Below are 25,900 nucleotides of genomic sequence, written 5' to 3'. Positions count from 1 at the left end.
GCGCGTGCGCGCGCGAGTGCGGGGGGGCGGAGTGTGTATGTGTGCGTGCGTGCGTGTGTGTATGTGTCTTGGAGTGCGTGTGTGTGACTGTGGGGGAGGGGGTGTGTGTGTGTGTGAGCGAGTGTCTGTGTGCCGTGTGCCTGTATGTGTGCCTGTATGTGTGCCTGTATGTGTGTGCATGCGCTCGCCTGTGTGTGCGTGCGTGCATGCAGAGGGGTGGGGGCTGCCTGCGTCTGTGTGAGCAAGGGCTGTGAGTGAGTTACTCTGCGCATGCGCGGGTACTCTGCGCATGCGCGGGTCTGACGCGCGCTCCCGCGGTGAAAACTGCGATGGAAACGCTTGTGTCAGATTGCTGTCCTCAGAACGACATACGGGCAGCATTAGGTCTGAAGCAGACACTCTCAATGCTCACGCATTGAGAGTACGTCTGCTCGACCTAAAAAGCACAATCTGCGGACCAAGATCTAGCGTCCTGTCAAATTTGGTGAAATTCTGTCCAGTGGTTTTTGCAAAAACGCTTCTGACAAGAGTCTACAAAAAATGCATCTGGAAATTTGCTTTTGACACCCCCTTTTCTTCTCCGCCCCCGCTTGATGGATCATCCCTAGACTTTTCTAGAAGGAACTGAGGTGAATTTGATTTTTTTGTAGGTTTTGTGAAGATTCACCAAAGTTATTAGCAAACAAAAAAGGCGTTGCCTATGGAAACCCACACACAGTCTCTCTCTCTCTCTCACACAACCCATCCTCCCCCACATACATAGGCCTTCAAGAGCTCAACCCTGCCCCAGATTGCCAATTACTAAGTAAATGATTTCTAATTAAAAGAATCTTTTTATATTGATCTTATATCAATATCTTGAGAATCGTCTGGATGTAGTGATTGTGAGTCTTTGTTGGATAACTGTTTTAGGTGAAGAGCGCCTTATGCTTTATATATGTTATATGACCTTTTTCTGTCCTGGAGAAGATTTGACTTGATTGATGAAGCTGAAACGGTAGCACCAGTTTTCTATATGCACTTGTAGACATTGAATTAAGATAAGGTAATAGAACTATTAAACTGTATCAATTTGCTTTCTTTTGCTGTTATTACCAGAGCGGAAGTAATCTGTTTTGATAGGACTGGGTGCATAATTTGTTCTACTTTTCATTTTGTTGTCTATGCTGTCATAATATTAGACAGGTGAGTAAGTTAAAAATCTATACCTTTGGGTAGTTTTCTTGTGAAATGTCTTATCTACGAATAAATACCGAAAAGGTTTTTCTAAGATTTGTTTTTGATAATTTGGTGTGATATATACATACACCTGTGCTCTAAATTGATGAATAATACTGTGTTTTTGCCTCTTTTTTGGCCTTTTAATTGGCTGCTCCCAGCTGTAACACCCCTGAAGTTTACATGGGGCAGTCATTGATGTCAGGAGAATGATCTACCAATGTTGCTGCAGCCAGAAGGAGGTGTGGCATGTTCATTATTAGTATGCACATTTGACTCTCAGGAGGTTGCATTAATTACATCTCACTCCCAGGATGCCACTGAGTCCCAGATGTGATTCACTCTCTCCTCACAGGGCTTTAGGTGAGGTCCTAGCAGGCAGCTCAGCTTCGTTAAGGGATCATAATGACAGCAAAAGGTGGAAGGGCAGAAAGTGACACCTGAGCTGGGGCTGCAGCCGTCTTCTACATCAGTCTCTCTATCCTCTCCTCTCTGGACCTTTATTTACAAGGGTTTGTTATTAAGAGTGTCCAAGTGAAGTCACTTTAAATATTGCATTATATTGTGTTCTTTAACTCTGTATCTGTTTGTCCCTGCCCGCAGAGGAGAAGTCGCTTCCAAAAGCTGTGATCATCGCTATTGTGGGATCCATTGTGGGCGTGGCGCTGCTCGCTGCTATCATTTCAGTTCTGAACTATAGATCAAAAGCATCAGGTAAGGAGTTTACTGTTGAAGGAAGTAGAATCACTGTTCTAGGTAGTGGAATCATGTCCTGATTCATGTGATGGAGAGATATGGGTGGGACGTCTGGTGATGTTTCAGTCGTCAGTGGGGGGTGAAGGAGTGTCCGTTTGCATCATGTGAGGTGTTGTGGTGAAGGTAGCAATGCCATATATCAACTTCTAATTACCTGCATGGTATTCACAGAGATGCTTGAATGGGAATCTTGTGATCTCTTTCTGATGCCTCCTCTCCCTGTGAATCTCTCCAGGTGTGAGACTGGATCCATAAACTATTGCACTGCCTCCTGTGTGCCAGTAGGGGCGTCACCATCTTCCATCTTGTCTTCATTTTACCCTGGATATGGCGATACAGGGCTGCCTTCAAGGGCCATCAGTACACTGACATTAGTCCCTTTATTTTCAGCCCCCGTTGACGTGGATATCTTCTTCTACTGACTTCCTTTAAAGTCTGGGATGTTTACAGTTCAGTTATGGTTCCAAGTTTTGTGACAGATGTATCCAGATACGGTCAGAGAGACTGAGAGAGAGATTTTATTGTTTGGTTAATTAAAACCGTAACAATATTACATACAGACAGTTTTAGGTCTCGCCTTCGAAACGCGCAAGCGTTGCAAATGAAAAAGACCTTTTACGATCGCTTTGGCTTTACAGCCAAGCACAGCACGTGTTCCATTGCCTTCAATGGCAACGCGTGCACGTCAGGAGATTCACTCGCGGGAGCGTGCGCCACCATCTGCTAGCAATTATCGCTCGTGCGAGTGAATCGCGCAGGCCAGTCTTACCAAATGCACTAATAAAATGCCATCAGCGTTGGAGCTCTGTGGCGTGCCAAGCACCTCGAGGCAGTGCAGGGCTCAGTATGCGCAGCTAAAGGCCTGCTCCAGTCTTACCAAATGCGCCGAGATGCACTCGGTGCTGGAGCTCTGTGGCATGCCAAGCGCCCCGAGTTAGTGCACGGTCTCGGTGCGCGCACCCACCCCACAGAGGCTCCCTTCTCATAAACCACCCCGGCTGGTTTTAAGACGTGTTATTACCATCTGCCTGGCGTTGAGTGGGACAGATTTGGTTGGCAGCTTGTCTAAGCACATGAAGATAGCGCGCAGCAGCGTCTCTCTCACTCCGGCTCACTGCTTTGCCAATTAAAAGCGCGTCGAAGCGGCCCGTCCCAGAATCTTACTGGCTTGTCTCACACGCGCATGCCGGCGTCCGACATCATGACATGGGCGTGTGACGGATGGCTGGAAGATGAGTTGTAAATACACACGGCCGTCTGTGCTGCACGGTAGACGTGTGTCCTGGGAGTGCCGAAGTGTGCACAGCTCAAAGATATCTTCAGTGTTGTTTACGAGGCCCCAAACCTGCTATCTTCACCTCATGGTGGTCGATACGACACAGAACAAGGGTCCAACCTGGTGGGTATGTGGTTCCGGCCGAGAGGCAGCATTGGGTTCCATGAGTTTTCTGAACGCATCTTATGTAGCGGCTTGTTGGAAACACAGATCAGATTCCTAAGGGTTTCCACAAAATGGTCTGCAGGTTCTGATTGGTTGATGCAAGATTGGGTTTCCTCTGTGTTCTGAACGGTCTGCATGATTGGATGGATGGTGAGGTGAGATTCGGTTCTCTACTGCTTCAGTCATAGGCCACCCAATTGCAAGGTAGCGAAGATCTGTTTAATCCTTCCTTGTCCTTTAACGAATAAGAAGAAGGTAAAGATCCCCAAAATACTGTGGGAAAGTCATCCTGGGCTTGCATCCAATCACAACATAGAAAACATTCTGAGGAATGCCTGTAAAATCCACCTTAACCTCCTAAACAGTAAAGACATGCAGACCACTCTGATGAAGTGGCAAACCCAATCTCACTTTATAATCCATCAAAGCGCACAGACCCTTCACAAGGCCTGTGACTGAAGCAGGAGAGAAACTAAAAATGCTCGAATAGGGACAGTGTTAGCCTTTCGCTCTTGCTATGAAGGAATAACCTTCTAAAGGCGAGGCGATACTGTCCCTGCTAGGATTAGTTTCCACAAGCATTTCACTGTCTGTCTCTTTTGTCAGGATTATGTCAGGGCCCCTCTCTCATATTCATCTTACAAACATGTATTAACTACAGTTTTATAGGCACACGAAAGGATCTGGGTTACTATTGGATAATTACCCACCAGAAGCTTTAATTTAAAGATGCTGGAATGTAAAGGAGTGCCCAAAACTTGTAGAACTTTTCAGTGAATGATCCTGATAACGTCAGAGGCGTAGGGCACAATGTCAGAGCATTTCGCGCGGAGAGAAGGCTCCATGGTGCCACAGGCGGTTGCAGTCTCCGCAAGATTTAGCTTGTTCTGAATTAAATACGTGCACTCTGCATACTTTATTTACCTCACACATGCTCACGTATAGATTATTAGGAGGGTTGTTACCAAAAAACTTCACAAGAAGATGAACCCAATGATGTTCTACAAAACTCCCAGTTCGTGTTCAACGCGCAGTGCTCAGAGACAGCCATCACCCGAGTGATTAACAGAGCTCTTCTGATCACCGACAGTGAAGGCCTTCTTCTTGGTCTGCTTGGCCGGGAAACAACCTTTACATCGCAACTTTTACAACGCACTACCATTACAACGAAACTTTTACAACGCAACACCCATTACAACGCGTGCCATTACAACGCAACCATTACAACGCATGACACTACATTGCATACCACTACAACGCATGTCATTACAACGCAGTCATTACAACGCATACCATTACAACGCATACCATTACAACGCATAGTACCCTTACACTATCCAACACTTACCCTACTGTTGCACCCCCTGGAGTTAGAATAGTAAATTTTACCCCTACACTATCCAATACTTACCATGTATGCTATGTAATGATATGCGTTGTAATGGTATGCGTTGTAAAGGTAGTATGCGTTGTAATGGAATGCGTTGTAATGGTAGTTTTGTGAAATGCGTTGGAATGGCATGCGTTGTAATGGAATGCGTTGTAATGGTAGTTTTGTGAAATGCGTGGGAATGGCATGCGTTGTAATGGAATGCGTTGTAAACGATGTTGCGTTGTAAATGTTTCGTTGTAATGGCATGCGTTGTAAAAGTATGCGTTGTAGTAACATACATCCGCTTGCCCTCGGTGCAGCATTCAACAACGTCAAACACTGAGCTCTGGAACTCTACTTGATCTGCTTGCATCCCGACCAGGCTTTGAAAGAATTGTCCTGCGCTGGATGCATTCTTACCCAAAGACAAGATCCCGGGAACTCTAGATTGTCTGCTCCAGGTCCAAAAGTCTCCCTGTGACATGTGGTGTCCCTCAAGGCTCTATTCCGTCTCTTGTGACCATCAGCCTGTGTAAGAACTCCTCAGTGGAGATAGCGGTAGAATCGGCACCCCGGATGATGCCACCTCAAGTGAAAAGCTATGTAAGGTATCCTTCAAACGGACTGTTTATCCCCATGTCAATGCACAAATGTTTCTGTATCTTGTTAATAGTGATGCATTTTATGTGGGCACCGTAGTGTGGCACTAAACCGTGCCTGAAGCTTGCACACATGCATGCACGCACTGACCTCACTATGGAGGTCGGGGGAAATAACAAGCATTAGCATAGCCAATAGGTCTCGCCTTTGGGACCTTATAAGTGTTTAGCCATGCAACAGTTGATGTGGTTGCACCAAGGATATTGTGCTGGATAACCAAACACTTATAAGGTCCCAAAGGCGAGACCTATTGGCTATACCAATGCTTGTTGTATCTGGCATGCGTAAAAACACATTTTCTAAACTTGATTCCGGTTCAGCGGAAGGAAACTGAGTTGATGAACCCTTCAGTAAAAGCTTATTTCCTGTTGAAAACCTCCACCGAAACAGAACCTTACCTAAGAATAGTCACCAAGCCCTTTCATCGCCTGCTTTTAACCAGGTTTCATTTTAATTTAATACACATTTTCCCGGGTAATGTGCAAGGCTAGTATAGGTAAGTGTAATTTAGGTTCTTGTACCTGTGATAATTTCTCATCCCAGGACACCATGCATTTTTTAATATTCTGTGACTATTATAGTGTTATTTTCGTAGGAGGTTTTTATTTCCAATTTTAAGGGAAAAAGGTTTTATACAGGTGAAACCCACTTTACTCTATCTTCAGATGGTGAACGACCCATGGGAAATTTTTAACATCGCAAGTTTTTTTGTCGCAGCCGTTAGACTTAGGAAGAAACTGTACCCTATGATATCATAATGAGCATCGATTAAATTTGTGTGATTACTTTTTTTATTAATATTTTTAACCTGAATCGTTTTTACTGTGGTGATTCATACATATAAATGTTTTAATGGTAGTCTGGATTTTATGTGACTTAATGAATTTTGGATTTATATTATACTTATCATTCTAGATCGCCCATATTTATTGATGACTCTGATTTTTTGATGTGTTACCGTCTGATGTATTGTATTTTACGTGTAGTACTTTTAGGGTTTTTAACCGCTTGTGTGCGGCAGGAATTCCAGCCCTGTGCTGGACATTCCAATCGCGGTTGTGGTCGTGACGGAACCACTCCGTCATCAGCACAGCCCAACCGTGACTCATGACGGAATGGTTCCGTCACGAGCATGGAAGGGGTTAACTAACTGAATAAAGTGGTTTTGACTGACTGACTCAGATCCTTGACCTCAGGTTCCCCCCAAGACCTGTTCCTCCTAGTGTGGCAAAGCTATTTTCAGATATTACTGCCGCTAAGCTTATAACTATCATATGATGTTCAAGACCAGCGTTTTTTCCTACGACATGTAGGAAAGCCTTGGTGCTTCCACTTCTAAAAAAAGTCACCTCAGACTCTAAAGATCCAAATAGCTATCACCTTATCTCCTGATTTCCACTGCCAGTGAAGATTGCTGAAAAAATCATCAACAACCAACTTGTGGCATACATCCAACTGAATAATCTTTTGGATTCTATTCAACTTGGTTTCCACAGTGGTCATTGCACTGAGATAGCACTGATAAAGGCAACCGAAGAGATCGGACAGGCATTCGATCAATCAATCAATCAGAGTACTGGTAGAGCGCATTATTTACCAGTGAGGGTCTCAATGCGCTGAGGGGAGGGGGTGCTACAACTGCTTGAAGAACCAGGTCTTGAGGAGTCTTCTGAAGGTGAGTAGGTCTTGGGTCTGCCGAATGTGGGTAGGGAGGGTGTTCCAGGTCTTGGCGGTGAGGCAGGAGAAGGATCTGCCGCCGGAGGTCACTCGTTGGATGTGGGGGACAGCGACGAGGCTGACAGAGCGGAGCTGGCGTATGGGGGTGTAGAAGCTGAGTCTGCTGTTAAGGTAGGCTGGTCCAGCATTGTGGAGTGCTTTGTGTGCGGGGGTGAGGAGCTTGAAGGTGATCCTCTTGTCGACTGGGAGCCAGTGTAGGTCTCTCAGGTGGGGGTGATGTGGCTGCGGCCGGGGACGTTGACGATTAGTCGGGCGAAGGCGTTTTGGATGCGCTGTAGTCGTTGTAGGTGTTTGGCTGGGATTCCTGCGGAGAGTGCGTTGCCGTAGTCCAGTCTGCTGCTGACGAGGGCCTGTGTCACCATTCTTCTTGTTTTGGTCAGGATCCACTTGTAGATCCTGCGGAGCATGCGGAGGGTGTTGTAGCAGGAGGTGGAGACGGCGTTGACCTGCATAGCCATGGAGAGGGAGGAGTCGAGGATGAATCCTAGGTTGCATGCCTGGTTGGTGGGTGTTGGTGCTCTTCCCAGTGTGGTTGGCCACCAGGAGTCGTCCCAGGCTGAGGGGATGGGTCCGAGGATGACTACACCTGTCTTGTCCGAGTTCAGCTTCAGACATTAGACCATGGCAGAGCAGCAGCCTTCATCCTGCTTGATCTCTCGGCTGCTTTTTATACTTTTAGCCACAGGTTGCTGCTAGAACGGCTGACCATAATTGAGATTACTGGATCAGCCTGGGAATTGCTAAAATCCTTACTTTGGAATGAGAGCAGGCTGTTTGATTGGACGATTATGTGTCTCACCCTATCTCCCTTCTGTGCAGGGTCCCTCAGGGGTCCTCGCTCATCCTGACACTTTACAACAGTTATGCTGCTCCCCTTGCCAACCTAATAAAGACTTTCGTTTTTTCCTTGACTACATATGCAGATGACACCCAAAACATTATGTCTCTGGGAAACAACAAGATAAGGACAGGGTCCAGATTCTGCGAGTGCCTGCAGGCAATCCACACCTGGTTGGACACAAATTACCTGAAACTTAATTCAAGTAAAACTGAAGTCATACTGTTTGGAGCCCAAATCCCCTTCTGGACCCTGACCTCTTAGCCAGAGGAGATGGTCTACCTACTGATACCAGTTATCAAAAAGCTCTGCCATTCATCCCTGTGAATCTCCAAGAAACTCTTGTCCCTTCACTGGTCATGGGTAAATTAGATTATTGTAATGGCCTGTTTTCACTGCCCATCAACTCATACTTAATAAACTGCATGGCCTTCAAAACGTGGCTGCCACATTTCTACTAAATCAATAAAGAAATTGCATTGTCTCCCCATTAGACAAGCAGTCGCTTTCAAAGCAGTTTGTATAGCTTACAAAGCTCTTCATGATCTCAGCCCAGACTTAAACATAGATTTATATCGCACACCCCAAACAGAAGCCTACGTTTGGACAACTCCAAACTTTTAGTTGTTCCCAGGTTCCGGTCAAGGGCCGGGGGTAGCAAGAGCTTTGTGTTGGGAGCTAGCGAGGCTTGGAATGCACTGCCACTCCCAATCTAAAGCCCTGCAAACGTGGGGGCATATTATCAAGGACCGGTGTTAAAATTATCACAGTTTTATCGGCAGGAAACTGCCAATAAAACAGTGATAATGGGCTTGATAATACGCCCTTGTTAATTCCCATAGAAGCCCATGTTAACATCAGCGGTACAAAAGGGGGTGGTGATGGACGGAGCATCTGAACCAATCAAACACTCACCCCCAGTCAAAAGATCTGGATTGAATCCATCACCGTTCTTTAGCCCACTCTGCCACCCCAGTTCAGACATGGCCATATGCAAATCAGTCTGACCCTGTGCCTCATGGGTACAATCCAGCCCGAACTGCCAAGCCATGCCTTTCCTGGACCGGAATCAAGCTTCCTGGGTCCGGTTTCTGGCTATCAGCCGTCTTCAGCCAGGATATCTTGACTCCAGTGGTGTGGAGAGAACATGTTAACATCAGAACATGGGCTTCTATGGGAATTAACAAGGGTTATATCGGCAGTTTCCTGCGATAAAAGAGCGATAATTTTAACACCGGTCCTTGATAATATGCCCCGTGGTTATTTAGCATTTTTTATTTTGTTCCTGGGATTTTCTCATTCTATCTCTTGCTATAATGCTAGCTCCAAGACACCTCTGCGTATTCAAGCACTCAAGACTTTTTTATAACATAACAGGAATGTATAGCATGCCAGTGGTCTAAATCACAAGGTCAGTTAGGAGATCTAGTGATGATAGACAAATGCATTTGACGTTCTCTGTGTTGGTGGAACATACAAAACCTGTTAAAAGGGTGGGTGTTCTTTGACCCTGTACCACAAATTCTGTTACAGAAGATACATCTCGCACAGGATGGAGTGCTCACCTACAGGATCTCACAGTTCAGGGTCTCCGGGACACCAGACACCAGGGTCAGCACATCAGCAATCCACAGGCTTCAAGCTGTTCACCTAACATTGAAAGCATTCCTACCTTAGCTGATGTGCGAGGTTGTCTTAGTCCAGATGGAACACATGACAGCCATGTACTAGGTACAAAAAAAGAGGGGTGACAAACTCTCTGCAGTTATCACACCTATTTCAAACCATTTGGAGTTGGACAATACATCACAACATCCAGCTGTTAGCGGAACACCTCCAAGGAACAGACAATGACTTTGCTGACCTCCTCAACAGGATGCAGCAACAAGTCCACAAATTGAAACTCCGCCCTAAGTCCTCCTCCCACACTTTCACAAGTGAGGGTTCCACAAGTACACCTGCTTGCAACTACAGACAATGCTAAATGTCAATACTTCACCTCCTGGTTCCCACACCCACTATCCAAATCAATGCTCCATGGATAAACTGGTTAGGGATATTTGTCTGCGCTTTTCCGCCTCTCCCTCTTCCTCTGTTCATGGCTCGGAAGCTCAGGGAAATGTCTCTAGCAGCTCCCACTTGGGCTCGTCAAGTTCGCCACACTACTCAAACTCTCCATACTCCCCCACGAGAAGCTTCACCTGAACACGGACCTTCTCACTCAGTACCATGGAGAAATCAGGCATTTCAATCAAAAGGAGCTCAATCTTGCGATTTGGCTCCTGAGGTCAAGAATGTGTTTACCTAAATCTTCCAACTGAATGTATGCCCATTCTTAAAGAAGCTCGTAAGGGCACAGCTAGAGATTGTTATTCAGCTAAAAGGAAAAAGTGTGTCTTTTACTGCTGTAATAAGTAACTTGCACCATTCAATGCATCTGTGCAAAACATTGTTTGCTACCTTCTTTATTTACAGCTTTCTGGCCTTGCCAACACATGAGTACACTTACATCTTGCTGCAGTGGCTGCCTATCTACAAAACAGGCAACACTCATATGTGTTCAAAGTGGCAGTTATTAAGACCTTCATGGAAGGTCTTAAAAGGGTGATTCCTTCCAGAATTCCACCTGCACCTACATTGAATCTCAATGTTGTTCTGACTAGACTTATGGATCCACCATTTGAACCACTGCATAATTGTTCCCTCCAATTTCTCAATTGGAAGGTTGCCTTTTTTGATTGCTATTACTTCACCTATCCGTGTAAGTGAGCTTTAATCACTAACTTTAGAAGAACCTCTCTTCCAGCTACACAGGGATAGGGAGATCCTTCGCACCAACCCAAATTTTCTTCCAAAAGTGTTTTTTCCCTTTCCACCTTAACTAATCAGTTGAGTTACCTGTTTTCTTTCCTCAGCCAGAGTCAGTTGTGGAGGGAGATCTTCATGCACTAAATGTTAAAAGGGCTCTAATGTATTACATTGAAAGAGCCAAGGATTTCCGTAAAACCAAACAACTCTTTGTTGATTTTTCGCCCCCTCACAAAGGAAAGCCCGTAACTAAATCAGATATTTCTAGATGGATAATTAAATGTATTCAGACATGTTATGTTATGTTATGTTATGTAACATTTTTAATGCGCACAGATGCTCCAGCAAAGGAGCGTCCTGGCGCAGGGAAAGGCAGACACAACACAACACTAAAACCAGCACCAAAAGCAGAGCACTTAAAACAGGGGGAGTTTAAAACAGAAAAGTTTTCAAGGCCCTACGGAAAGATATAAGATCATCCAGAAGACGGATTTCCAGGGGGAGCGCATTCCAGAGAACTGCAGCTTTCACTCGGAAGGAGCGTCCTCCCATCCGGCTGAGTCTGAACCGAGGCACAACCACCAAGGATTGTCCAAGGGAGCGAAGTGAGCGGGTTGGCACATAAGGAGAAATCAAATTATTAAGTAGCAAAGGTGCCGACTCACGAAGAATTTTAAAAACCATGCTGAGGGCTTTAAATTGGATTCGCTTATTCATCGGGAGCCAATGTAGGGACCGCAGAGTGTTAGAGGTAGGGCAAGCCCGAGGCAAGCCGACCACCGCCCTAGCCGCAGCATTCTGGACTCGCTGTAGACGGAGAATCTCAGCTTGGTTCGCTCCTAAAAGGAGTGAACTAGCATAGTCCAGGCGAGAAATAATCATCGCTTGAATGACCAGCTGTCTTGTAGGAGCATCGAAGAATTTGAGCAGGGGTCTTAGCCCGCGTAATACTCCAAAACAGCAGGCCGCCACTCTCTTCGTGTGAGTCACAAAGCTTAACGTATGGTCAAGCCATACTCCCAAATTCCTGAGTTCCAGGACAGGGGCTGGCGCTGTTCCCAGCTCAGAAGGCCACCATCCATCTCCCCAGAGGTCCGCATCCCTTCCAACGATCATCACCTCCGTTTTTGATGCGTTCAGCTGGAGACAGTTGTTATTCATCCAGCTGGCCACCTCTCTCAGTCCACTGCGGAACCTGAGGGCATCCTTCTTGGCGTCCCCGCTGATCGTAACCGCCAGCTGAGTGTCGTCGGCATAGGAGACCATGGTTAGGCCCCACTGCCTGGCGACTTCAGCCAGCGGCTGCACGTACAGATTAAAAAGCGTGGGACTCAGCGAGGAGCCTTGAGGCACCCCCAGGTCCAACGGATGGAATTTGGACTGAAAGGGAGGGGTGGCAACGCAGAAGGAGCGATCACTAAGGAAGGAGCGGAACCACTGCAGAGCTGAACCACCAAGGCCAATGTCCTGCAAGCGGTGTAGAAGGATGCGATGGGAAACAGTGTCAAAGGCAGCGCTCAGATCTAATAAAATAAGCGCTGCCGTTTGACCTGCATCCAATACAATCCGCAGGTGCTCAACCATTGCCAGAAGGGCCGTCTCGGTGCTGTGACCAGCACGGAACCCATTCTGCACGGGATCCAGGACATTAACTTGGGTCATATGCTCTGTGAGGGCCAGATTTACATGGGCCTCCATGACCTTGGCCGGCCAAGGGAGCAAAGATATAGGGCGGTAGTTTTCAGGTTTCGACGGATCCAAAGATGGTTTTTTCAGGATCGGGGAAACTACCGCTTGCTTCCACTTGGCAGGAACAAGGCCAGAAGTCAGGGAGAGGTTAATCAGAGAACACACTATTGTGCGTCCCTGAAAGGCAGCATCCCTGAAAAGGGCCGATCTTACCGGATCTGCAGGCGAGCCAGATTTGACTCGCAAGGCCCATTTCGCAAACTCCTCATTAGAAAGAGTTGGAAGGGAATGCAGCGATGGACAATTGCTAGAGCCACTCCAAGGAATCACAGGTGGTAGTGGACTCGGAAACGCCTGGTAGATTTTTTTAACTTTGTCCAGAAAAAAAGTGGCTAATGCTTCACAATGGGAGGTAGAGCTGTCCAACTGCGGAGGAACCCTCTTTGCCATCAGATCTTTTATGGTTTTAAAGATGGTTTTTGTGGGGTTGAGGCTGTTACAAAATTCTGCTGCGTAAAACGCCGCCCGGGCCCTACATATGGCTCGATGGTAGAGCTTAACTAGGGCCTGGTAGGCGGATTTCCTATCGGCGTCATACGTCCTGCGCCACTCCCTTTCTGCCCGTCTACAAGAGGACTTCATGGCACGCAACGCACTGTCATACCAGGGGCTGGCCTGCCGATGTCTGGACTTACTGGAGATGATAGGTACCAGGGCATCAAGCGCCCTGGTAATCCAGTTACAGAATCGATCATAGCCCGAGGTGACGTTCAGCAATGGACCCAGAGGCTCAGCACCCATGATGCAGTGAAGATCCTCCAGCCTAAGTTTATTCCAGTGGCGCCGAGGTATCCGCAGAGGAGGTGGAATAATAGGGTTGGCAGGAAGAGGAAGCCAAGCAGACACCAAGTAGTGGTCAGACCAAACCACAGGATCAACCGCCACGATCTGGACATGTCACACCAAAGCTAAAAGGACTTTACTCATACCACCTAGAGCATACTCTACTTGTAAATAGGGACTTCTATGGCCTTCCTGGGCAATATTCCAATAACTGACATATATATAAGGGGCAACATGATCTACACCACACACTTTTGCTAAACATTATTATGTGGATGGTCTAGCATGCCTACAAGCTAATATAGGCCAGGCAGTGCTAGGTACACTTGTTCAAACATCTGCAACACCCACAGGTTAGCTGCCGCTTTTAGAGGGCACAGCTTTGAAGTCCATGCAAAGCATGTGTATCTACAGCCACGCCTGCCTCGAACAGATCATGTTACTTACCCTGTAAGCATCTGTTCTTGGCATACAGTGCTGTCGATTCACATATGACCAACCTCCTCTCCAGACACCTGTGTCCGTTGCTGTTCCTTTTATACTATTTCATAGGCATAGACATATTTTTATTGCTACTTATTCACACTCCATTCTCACCAATCTAACAATGTGGTCGATGCGCATTATCACTAAGAGGAAGAGTCACTTTACCTCATGACTCAATCTTGCCTGTGATTTTGCTTCTTTGCATGCTGCACCAGCACTTTGACCGAGGGCAGCCGGGGAAGCACCAGGGGACTCTAACCCCCCATCGATCCTTGCGCATGGAGGTGCTGCGAATTGGCCGGTGGCACATATGAGGACTCCTGACCTCCCGCAGCGCGGGATGCATGCAGGCATGCCTGGGCCAAGGGCGGGCCCGTCTGCACCCTGTTCGTGGCAAGAAGAGGCCAGGCCGGGCCACCCCTCTTGGCCCCATCAGTAGACGCATCAGAAAACACCAAGTAAGGAGAGGAGATGGTACATTAAAGAAAACAATCTCTCCCTCTTGCCGATAAATGTTGTTTTCTTTTGTGGATCCAAGCACTTCTTTGGGGGTTGTGTTATTTGAAATGGGGAGGAAGAAACCTACGCCCGCTGCTAAAAGTGCAGGCGCTACCTTAAATGGCTTCCTATTGAAGACTGTAGGGCAATCAATAAGGAAATTGAAATTGCAGATCCTCGACTTTCGCTTGCCCCACCACCCCCATCTGTTGCTATGAATACGCAGTCTGTTCAGCCTGTCACTTCCTCATCCACAGAGGTTCCCAACATAACACAACCCCCAACCCCACTTTCACCTACCATCATTGTCCTGAGCCAGGCCTCTGAGGTGGAGAGCCAAAGGGTCTGGAAGCCACAATATGTACATCTGCGGGGGACCAGAGTACAGACGGGACAAAAAGGAAGTTCATTGACACGATTGGGACTGACCACTGCGCAGAGGGCCATCTGCCAAGGGTCAAGAGAACAAAGCAAAACCCCCCAGGATCTGTGGGGAGACCCCGTGGGGGAGGAGGGCGTGCCAGGTCTTAGACTGAAATGGACAAAGTGATTTGGTAAAATCGTGTCAGACTCCTTGGAGCCTATATTGTCCCATCTGGCTCGCATAGAGGAGCAGCTTGGTCAATTTTATTAGAAAATACTACCCTTGGCTCTCCCAGGGGTGGGAGGGCGGTAACAAATGGACCGATAGTTTCACGTATCGCACTCAACCCACCAGATGTCCCCCCTGACATGGATAACAGCACTGACTTTCCAACCGTGCTGGTAGTTGGGGCACCCGGCCATGATGGGACCCCTTATGGTGATTGAAGGGCTACCAATTCTTTAAGACCTGATAGGCATAGCGGGATGAGTCTAGTGAAATGGAAAAAGCCCATATCTGGTTCCACGCCTGGCATGCCAAGCAGGCAGGGTGATAATACCGTGCAAAACCTTCCCCCGGAGTGCACACCCTATACAATGGTTTTGACAGGGGTTCCATAAACCCCTCCAGGATACCACAAAAGTTGCCAGAGCCTTATTAATAATTTCTGCCCATTGGTGCACTAGTAAAATCCAGTCCCAGATAAACTGGCTTAATCACATCATCATGGCAAGGCAGGTGAGTTGGTTGGGAAAACGCCTAAAAATAGAAAAGGTGATTGTGTGGTATTGAATTTTAATGATAGGATGTGTGCTGACCTTGCTTTGTCTGTATGCAACAACAAGGGAACCCAATCGGTTGTCCGGGGACCGTGGGTAGCTATAGTCTAGAAACAACAATGGTCCCCAAGAGTATATAAATTCAGAATCAGATAAATAATAGTCCACAATGGGAACTATATTGGCCACTGTCCAGCCGGACAGGGTAGTTTATTTTTTAACAATGAAACAAATATCGGGGTTTGGAAGGGCACAATCCTGTACCGTTTTTGGGAACAAACAGGGAGAGTTTTTTAGGCAAGAAGGAGCATGATTGTCCACTTGTAATTCAGTAGACATTGAAAGTAGTGCCAATAAAAGTGCTAGACACAGCGTAAATCAGACATAATAGTAGGGCTGTGAAAACACTTAAAACAAGTCGACGTTTCGATCCCATATGCTCAATGTTGCGGGACCATCATCAGGACTAACAATACATACATTTGCTTGCCTGGTATAAACAGTAAAACACACAACCGCCTATTAGGAACAAAGAATGGGGAGGAAGGTTGGGAAACAAAAGAAAGAAATATGCATGAACCCACTTAATTGTACTCTGAAAAAACTGACACTGCACTTGTAATCGGAACCGACTTATCGTGTTCGTTAAATCCATGCAAGTGGTATCATTTGCCTTGGAACACGTGATCGTTGCAGTCCGTGTCTGTAGCCTTGAGTCACACAAGTGGTGAAGTAAGTGACATGTGCATGTGAAAAATAACATTTTACTTTGATTACTGGGATCAGCAAAATTCCTTAAAAATACCTTAAAAATACATAATTATTACTAAGCCACTTCCACTCAGCGTCCGCATTTATTCAGCATTTGAGGGCACTCGTGTCCGCTTTTGTATCATATATATTCGTGCTCACACATTCACCACCTCTTCGAGTGACCGCTTACCCATATGGGTCGGGGGGGTTTTCAGGGAATGTTTAATAATAAGTTGAGATAGGTCCTCGTTTTGATATTTGCCTGAATAGTGGGAGATGACAAAATATCAGCAATATATGAGCGCTGCGGGTTCATTTGCATTAAATTCAAAGATCACGTGCAGCAGCAAGGGCTATTACCTGTTTGGTACAGGTAGTTCCGTTATGTCCACCTCATTCCCATTAGGTCGGAATTTTCTATGGGATAAATAATTACAGGGGCGGCTATCAGTCAGGGGATTTGCAACTTAGACCATAGTTTTAGAGAGGGAAGGCGAGCTTACCTTGCGGTGGAGATTGGCCTGATAGGTCCGATACATTCAAAACGAGTCTGTAATAAAAACTCAGTTTCAGTATATGAAATGCGGGGGCCAGCATAGCGTTAATCGCTAGTCGCTCAATCTGCTTACCAGTGGGAGGCAGTGCCTCCGTGGTGTCTGAGGTCCCTGGGTGCTCTGCCGAGTCGCAGTCACTGGGGCCAGACGGTCAGAACGCTTGATAAGCGTGCAGCATAAGAAATGGAAAAAGGACAAGGCGCACATGGGCGCCATCTTGGAGTGGGGTAATGGTCATTGGTGTCTGCTGCAGCGAGGGTTGTGAGCGTGAAATTGTGCAAAAGTGACTATAATTATCGACGCAGTGAAAGAGTGATTAAAAGTTAAAACATGAGATATTTACATTAGGTACAATTCATTAATTTTCATATGTAAAGATTTAGTGGCCATTAAGGCAGACTCATTTTCTCATTCATAAATACATAATCTCCAGTCCATCGAGATTTTGAGAATTCAGAATTTTCAAATTGCACCATTCATAATAATGTAGGCCAGTCCTCAGCGCGATTTAGACCATCGCGGATAGTGTTAAACTGAATCATAATCCTCAGCTCCTCTCTGTTGAGCATCTGGGTCAGGCTTCCGCCTCTTGGTGGCGGTTTGACGACTTTCAAAACAGTCCATTTGACGTCATTCTCATTGTGCCCTGCTTCATTGTAGTGATCCACAAGTGGTGCATTGGTGGTATAGCACCTGATTCTACTCCGATGCTGGCAGATGCGGGTCTTCACTTTCTGTGTGGTCTGCCCTACATACATTTTAGGACAAGGACATTCAATGGTGTAAATCACGTTCTGCGTGTTACAGTTTGACAATGACCGCCTCTCATACGTGATACTATTGTGGGTGAAATCTTTACCCTCCACCGTGAAGTCGCAGACGTTACAACCACCACACTTAACATGTCCTGTAATAGGGGGCAGTCCCCACAATAGGTCAATAGTGGGATTTTGGGCTGGGGATGGTAATGCCGCTCTTACAAGATGGTCCCTTAGATTTTTACTCTTTTTGAAAGCAAAAAGTGGTTTTTCAATATTCAGGGTACCTACATTTAGCGTTGGCCAATGCTTTAGGACTGACTTCCTGATTTTGTTGGAGATTGGTGAGAAGGTTGTTACACATGCAATAATCTCTTTCTGGGTTTTATCCTTAGGGGATAGTAGCACCTCCCTTGGGCAATACCATGCGCGCTTTAGGGATTGTTTTATGATCCTTTTCGGGTAGCCCCTGTCTTTCAGTTTATTTGAGAGGGTTGAGGATTCCCTGAAATAGTCCTCTCTACATGAGCAGTTTCTTCTAATCCTAAGAAATTGCGAGTAGGGTAATGCATCCCTCAGTGCTCTTGGATGGTTGCTCTTATAGCTTAGGAGGGTGTTTCTCTCAGTCGGTTTTCTGAACAGCTTCGTGAGGAGTTTGCCTTCAGAATGGTATATAGTAAGATCAAGGAAGGGTATAGATTCTTTGTCCCACGTTAATGTAAACGTTAGGCCACAGCAATTGTTATTTAGCCAGTGGAGGAACTGGGTGAGTGTTTCAATTGGTAGGCTCCAGATCATGAAAATATCGTCTATATAACGCCTCCACACCTGGATCCCGGAGTAGAAGGGATTGGAATCTGACAGAATGGAACCAGTCTCAAGTAGGTCCATGAACAGTATGGCCAGGTTCGGAGCAAAAATAGCCCCCATGCTGGTCCCCTTGATCTGTTGATAATAAGTGTCATCGAAGAGGAAAAAATTCCTAGTGAGGCAGAGTTCGAGTAGCTGTAAAATGAACAGGGTCGGCACTCTGTGGGGACGTGGTCGTGTATCAAGAACCTTCTGAATGGTGAGTAATGCTGTGACTTGCGGGATATTAGTATACAATGATTCCACATCCATTGTACACAATGTCTCAAGACGGGGATCGAAATCAAGATTTTCCACTAAATTAATCATCTGCATACTATCGCGCACATAGCACTTGGTGGATTGCACAAATTCTTTAATGAAAAAATCCACGTATGCTCCTAGAGGCTCTAGTACCGAACCACAAGCTGACACAATGGGTCGACCTGGTGGATTTTGTAAGTTCTTGTGTATTTTCGGTAAGGTGTATATTACCGGAATACGTGGTGACTTAGTGTTAAGGAAGTGGAATTCTTTTTTATTGAGGAAGCCATCAAGTAATGCTTTTGATGTAATTTTACTTATAATGTCTTGAATTTGTTTAGTGGGGTTACCTGGTAGTTTCTGATAATGATCAGTATTACTCAGTTGACGCAGGATTTCAAGTTTATAATTGTCTATCTCTTGGAGGACAATTCCACCACCCTTGCCTGCGCTCTTTATGACAAGATTTTTATTGGTTTTTAGTGTTGAGATGGCCTTCTTTTCATCAATGGATATATTGTATGGGATAAAAACCTTGGTTTTCTCAAAGGTATCAAGATCTGCTAGTACTAGCTTCTCAAAAGTAGTGACTTCAGGAGGGATCATTCCTGCTGAAGGAGAAAATGTGGATGGGGGCGGAATGGAGTATTGGCCACAGGCACATTACTGGGGTGTAGTTGGAAAAAAGCCTTCAGTCGGATAGTTCTAAAAAATCTAAGAAGCTCGGTATGGAGTTCCATAAAGTTTGGAACAATAGTAGGTACAAATGATAAACCCTTCTTGAGTAACTCGAGCTCGGCGTCCATTAATGTGTGATTTGAGAGGTTGAAAATAGGAATTACCTCAGAAGTGGTATTTGTTACCATTGGTAATAATTGTTCCTTGTTCTCCTCTCGCCTGGTGGATTTTGCCATCTTTGTGTACGTTTTACTTTGCCACGTTGGGGAGTGTTGGGTTGGCCTCTGCCTAAAAAATTAGGCTGTCCGCCGCCTCTTTTATTCGGGACACTTGGTCCTTCGCCTGGGTCTGAGCTTTCTGATGAATCAGCCGAGGTGTCTGAAAAGCCAACGAGGTTTTGACGGCGATTAAATCGGCCCCAGGGTCTATTTGATTGGGGGTGGGAATAGGCCCTGTTAGTGTAGTAATCTTTTTGAAGATAGGGATAGGTGTTTTCTACACTATATTGTTTGATGTCCTTTTTCACCTTATTTGCCTTTTTGTTTTCCTCGATTCTGTGAAAATCTGCTAAACTTTTTTCAAGTTGTTCCAATAGTTTTTTACATTCACTTGTGAGATCAGATTCACCTAATTGCCTCTCTATATCTTTGATCTCTATATCCAGTGATTTTAAGGTTTCTACCGCTATGTCTATACCCAACACTAACCAGTGCCTAGAGCAGGTGGTGCTGATATAGCTGAAATTTGTAATATATTTAGGATTGTCGGTAAATATACCTGGTACGTTTCTAACTTGGAGGCCAAGGGGAATTACGTCAGCTTTGAGATAGTCAGTAAGCATCAAGACCATCAGTTTAAGTCGGGTCTGTTTCTTCCTGAGTTTTTCTAATTGCTCTGGAAGTGGGCTGGGGGTTGTACTGGGTGTTTCAGTAGTGTTTGAGAGAAGAGAGGGGCCCTGGCATAATTCTTTAATATAATCATCGGTATACAGGGGTGCGTGTGCAGACATAACAGAGCAATAAAAAGTGGGGTGGGGAAACAATTAGGAGTGAAAGGTTTGTTCGTGTTAAGTTGGTGAACAAGGTACTAGGTGAGCCAGCCCTCGGTCGAGGGCTAGAAGTGTTCACTTGGAACCCTTGCAATCATGCGATTGCGCTAAAGTCTGTATGCAACAACAAGGGAACCCAATCGGTTGTCCGGGGACCGTGGGTAACTATAGTCTAGAAACAACAATGGTCCCCAAGAGTATATAAATTCAGAATCAGATAAATAATAGTCCACAATGGGAACTATATTGGCCACTGTCCAGCCGGACAGGGTAGTTTATTTTTTAACAATGAAACAAATATCGGGGTTTGGAAGGGCACAATCCTGTACCGTTTTTGGGAACAAACAGGGAGAGTTTTTTAGGCAAGAAGGAGCATGATTGGCCACTTGTAATTCAGTAGACATTGAAAGTAGTGCCAATAAAAGTGCTAGACACAGCGTAAATCAGACATAATAGTAGGGCTGTGAAAACACTTAAAACAAGTCGACGTTTCGATCCCATATGCTCAATGTTGCGGGACCATCATCAGGACTAACAATACATACATTTGCTTGCCTGGTATAAACAGTAAAACACACAACCGCCTATTAGGAACAAAGAATGGGGAGGAAGGTTGGGAAACAAAAGAAAGAAATATGCATGAACCCACTTAATTGTACTCTGAAAAAACTGACACTGCACTTGTAATCGGAACCGACTTATCGTGTTCATTAAATCCATGCAAGTGGTATCATTTGCCTTGGAACACGTGATCGTTGCAGTCCGTGTCTGTAGCCTTGAGTCACACAAGTGGTGAAGTAAGTGACATGTGCATGTGAAAAATAACATTTTACTTTGATTACTGGGATCAGCAAAATTCCTTAAAAGTACCTTAAAAATACATAATTATTACTAAGCCACTTCCACTCAGCGTCCGCATTTATTCAGCATTTGAGGGCACTCGTGTCCGCTTTTGTATCATACATATTCGTGCTCACACATTCACCACCTCTTCGAGTGACCGCTTACCCATATGGGTCGGGGGTTTTTCAGGGAATGTTTAATAATAAGTTGAGATAGGTCCTCGTTTTGATATTTGCCTGAATAGTGGGGGATGACAAAATATAAGCAATATATGAGCGCTGCGGGTTCATTTGCATTAAATTCAAAGATCACGTGCAGCAGCAAGGGCTATTACCTGTTTGGTACAGGTAGTTCCGTTATGTCCACCTCATTCCCATTAGGTCGGATTTTTCTATGGGATAAATAATTACAGGGGCGGCTATCAGTCAGGGGATTTGCAACTTAGACCATAGTTTTAGAGAGGGAAGGCGAGCTTACCTTGCGGTGGAGATTGGCCTGATAGGTCCGATACATTCAAAACGAGTCTGTAATAAAAACTCAGTTTCAGTATATGAAATGCGGGGGCCAGCATAGCGTTAATCGCTAGTCGCTCAATCTGCTTACCAGTGGGAGGCAGTGCCTCCGTGGTGTCTGAGGTCCCTGGGTGCTCTGCCGAGTCGCAGTCACTGGGGCCAGACGGTCAGAACGCTTGATAAGCGTGCAGCATAAGAAATGGAAAAAGGACAAGGCGCACATGGGCTCCATCTTGGAGTGGGGTAATGGTCATTGGTGTCTGCTGCAGCGAGGGTTGTGAGCGTGAAATTGTGCAAAAGTGACTATAATTATCGACGCAGTGAAAGAGTGATTAAAAGTTAAAACATGAGATATTTACATTAGGTACAATTCATTAATTTTCATATGTAAAGATTTAGTGGCCATTAAGGCAGACTCATTTTCTCATTCATAAATACATAATCTCCAGTCCATCGAGATTTTGAGAATTCAGAATTTTCAAATTGCACCATTCATAATAATGTAGTCCAGTCCTCAGCGCGATTTAGACCATCGCGGATAGTGTTAAACTGAATCATAATCCTCAGCTCCTCTCTGTTGAGCATCTGGGTCAGGCTTCCGCCTCTTGGTGGCGGTTTGACGACTTTCAAAACAGTCCATTTGACGTCATTCTCATTGTGCCCTGCTTCATTGTAGTGATCCACAAGTGGTGCATTGGTGGTATGGCACCTGATTCTACTCCGATGCTGGCAGATGCGGGTCTTCACTTTCTGTGTGGTCTGCCCTACATACATTTTAGGACAAGGACATTCAATGGTGTAAATCACGTTCTGCGTGTTACAGTTTGACAATGACCGCCTCTCATACGTGATACTATTGTGGGTGAAATCTTTACCCTCCACCGTGAAGTCGCAGACGTTACAACCACCACACTTAACATGTCCTGTAATAGGGGGCAGTCCCCACAATAGGTCAATAGTGGGATTTTGGGCTGGGAATGGTAATGCCGCTCTTACAAGATGGTCCCTTAGATTTTTACTCTTTTTGAAAGCAAAAAGTGGTTTTTCAATATTCAGGGTACCTACATTTAGCGTTGGCCAATGCTTTAGGACTGACTTCCTGATTTTTTGGAGATTGGTGAGAAGGTTGTTACACATGCAATAATCTCTTTCTGGGTTTTATCCTTAGGGGATAGTAGCACCTCCCTTGGGCAATACCATGCGCGCTTTAGGGATTGTTTTATGATCCTTTTCGGGTAGCCCCTGTCTTTCAGTTTATTTGAGAGGGTTGAGGATTCCCTGAAATAGTCCTCTCTACATGAGCAGTTTCTTCTAATCCTAAGAAATTGCGAGTAGGGTAATGCATCCCTCAGTGCTCTTGGATGGTTGCTCTTATAGCTTAGGAGAGTGTTTCTCTCAGTCGGTTTTCTGAACAGCTTCGTGAGGAGTTTGCCTTCAGAATGGTATATAGTAAGATCAAGGAAGGGTATAGATTCTTTGTCCCACGTTAATGTAAACGTTAGGCCACAGCAATTGTTATTTAGCCAGTGGAGGAACTGGGTGAGTGTTTCAATTGGTAGGCTCCAGATCATGAAAATATCGTCTATATAACGCCTCCACACCTGGATCCCGGAGTAGAAGGGATTGGAATCTGACAGAATGGAACCAGTCTCAAGTAGGTCCATGAACAGTATGGCCAGGTTCGGAGCAAAAATAGCCCCCATGCTGGTCCCCTTGATCTGTTGATAATAAGTGTCATCGAAGAGGAAAAAATTCCTAGTGAGGCAGAGTTCGAGTAGCTGTAAAATGAACAGGGTCGGCACTCTGTGGGGACGTGGTCGTGTATCAAGAACCTTCTGAATGGTGAGTAATGCTGTGACTTGCGGGATATTAGTATACAATGATTCCACATCCATTGTACACAATGTCTCAAGACGGGGATCGAAATCAAGATTTTCCACTAAATTAATCATCTGCATACTATCGCGCACATAGCACTTGGTGGATTGCACGAATTCTTTAATGAAAAAATCCACGTATGCTCCTAGAGGCTCTAGTACCGAACCACAAGCTGACACAATGGGTCGACCTGGTGGATTTTGTAAGTTCTTGTGTATTTTCGGTAAGGTGTATATTACCGGAATACGTGGTGACTTAGTGTTAAGGAAGTGGAATTCTTTTTTATTGAGGAAGCCATCAAGTAATGCTTTTGATGTAATTTTACTTATAATGTCTTGAATTTGTTTAGTGGGGTTACCTGGTAGTTTCTGATAATGATCAGTATTACTCAGTTGACGCAGGATTTCAAGTTTATAATTGTCTATCTCTTGGAGGACAATTCCACCACCCTTGCCTGCGCTCTTTATGACAAGATTTTTATTGGTTTTTAGTGTTGAGATGGCCTTCTTTTCATCAATGGATATATTGTATGGGATAAAAACCTTGGTTTTCTCAAAGGTATCAAGATCTGCTAGTACTAGCTTCTCAAAAGTAGTGACTTCAGGAGGGATCATTCCTGCTGAAGGAGAAAATGTGGATGGGGGGCGGAATGGAGTATTGGCCACAGGCACATTACTGGGGTGTAGTTGGAAAAAAGCCTTCAGTCGGATTACATTATTATGAATGGTGCAATTTGAAAATTCTGAATTCTCAAAATCTCGATGGACTGGAGATTATGTATTTATGAATGAGAAAATGAGTCTGCCTTAATGGCCACTAAATCTTTACATATGAAAATTAATGAATTGTACCTAATGTAAATATCTCATGTTTTAACTTTTAATCACTCTTTCACTGCGTCGATAATTATAGTCACTTTTGCACAATTTCACGCTCACAACCCTCGCTGCAGCAGACACCAATGACCATTACCCCACTCCAAGATGGCGCCCATGTGCGCCTTGTCCTTTTTCCATTTCTTATGCTGCACGCTTATCAAGCGTTCTGACCGTCTGGCCCCAGTGACTGCGACTCGGCAGAGCACCCAGGGACCTCAGACACCACGGAGGCACTGCCTCCCACTGGTAAGCAGATTGAGCGACTAGCGATTAACGCTATGCTGGCCCCCGCATTTCATATACTGAAACTGAGTTTTTATTACAGACTCGTTTTGAATGTATCGGACCTATCAGGCCAATCTCCACCGCAAGGTAAGCTCGCCTTCCCTCTCTAAAACTATGGTCTAAGTTGCAAATCCCCTGACTGATAGCCGCCCTGTAATTATTTATCCCATAGAAAATTCCGACCTAATGGGAATGAGGTGGACATAACGGAACTACCTGTACCAAACAGGTAATAGCCCTTGCTGCTGCACGTGATCTTTGAATTTAATGCAAATGAACCCGCAGCGCTCATATATTGCTTATTATTTTGTCATCCCCCACTATTCAGGCAAATATCAAAACGAGGACCTATCTCAACTTATTATTAAACATTCCCTGAAAAACCCCCCGACCCATATGGGTAAGCGGTCACTCGAAGAGGTGGTGAATGTGTGAGCACGAATATGTATGATACAAAAGCGGACACGAGTGCCCTCAAATGCTGAATAAATGCGGACGCTGAGTGGAAGTGGCTTAGTAATAATTATGTATTTTTAAGGTATTTTTAAGGAATTTTGCTGATCCCAGTAATCAAAGTAAAATGTTATTTTTCACATGCACATGTCACTTACTTCACCACTTGTGTGACTCAAGGCTACAGACACGGACTGCAACGATCACGTGTTCCAAGGCAAATGATACCACTTGCATGGATTTAATGAACACGATAAGTCGGTTCCGATTACAAGTGCAGTGTCAGTTTTTTCAGAGTACAATTAAGTGGGTTCATGCATATTTCTTTCTTTTGTTTCCCAACCTTCCTCCCCATTCTTTGTTCCTAATAGGCGGTTGTGTGTTTTACTGTTTATACCAGGCACGCAAATGTATGTATTGTTAGTCCTGATGATGGTCCCGCAACATTGAGCATATGGGATCGAAACGTCGACTTGTTTTAAGTGTTTTCACAGCCCTACTATTATGTCTGATTTACGCTGTGTCTAGCACTTTTATTGGCACTACTTTCAATGTCTACTGAATTACAAGTGGCCAATCATGCTCCTTCTTGCCTAAAAAACTCTCCCTGTTTGTTCCCAAAAACGGTACAGGATTGTGCCCTTCCAAACCCCGATAT

The 25,900-nt window shown here is 45.2% G+C and overlaps 1 protein-coding gene across 1 annotated transcript in view; it reads left to right on the top strand.

The window, feature by feature from the left end:
* LOC144752357 (major histocompatibility complex class I-related protein 1-like) overlaps nucleotides 1-25,900 on the top strand; it is a 197,521-nt gene that overhangs the window by 154,850 nt on the left and 16,771 nt on the right. The window contains exon 5 of the mRNA XM_078640293.1: nucleotides 1,822-1,932. Coding sequence (XP_078496419.1) covers nucleotides 1,822-1,932 — 111 coding nt within the window. The remainder of the gene's footprint in view (nucleotides 1-1,821; nucleotides 1,933-25,900) is intronic.

The sequence above is a fragment of the Lissotriton helveticus genome, chromosome 5_1 (genome assembly GCF_964261635.1).
Source record: "Lissotriton helveticus chromosome 5_1, aLisHel1.1, whole genome shotgun sequence".
Taxonomy (NCBI): Eukaryota; Metazoa; Chordata; class Amphibia; order Caudata; family Salamandridae; genus Lissotriton; species Lissotriton helveticus.
Note: the sequence above shows the minus strand (reverse complement) of the source record. Positions and strands in the feature narration are given on the sequence as shown.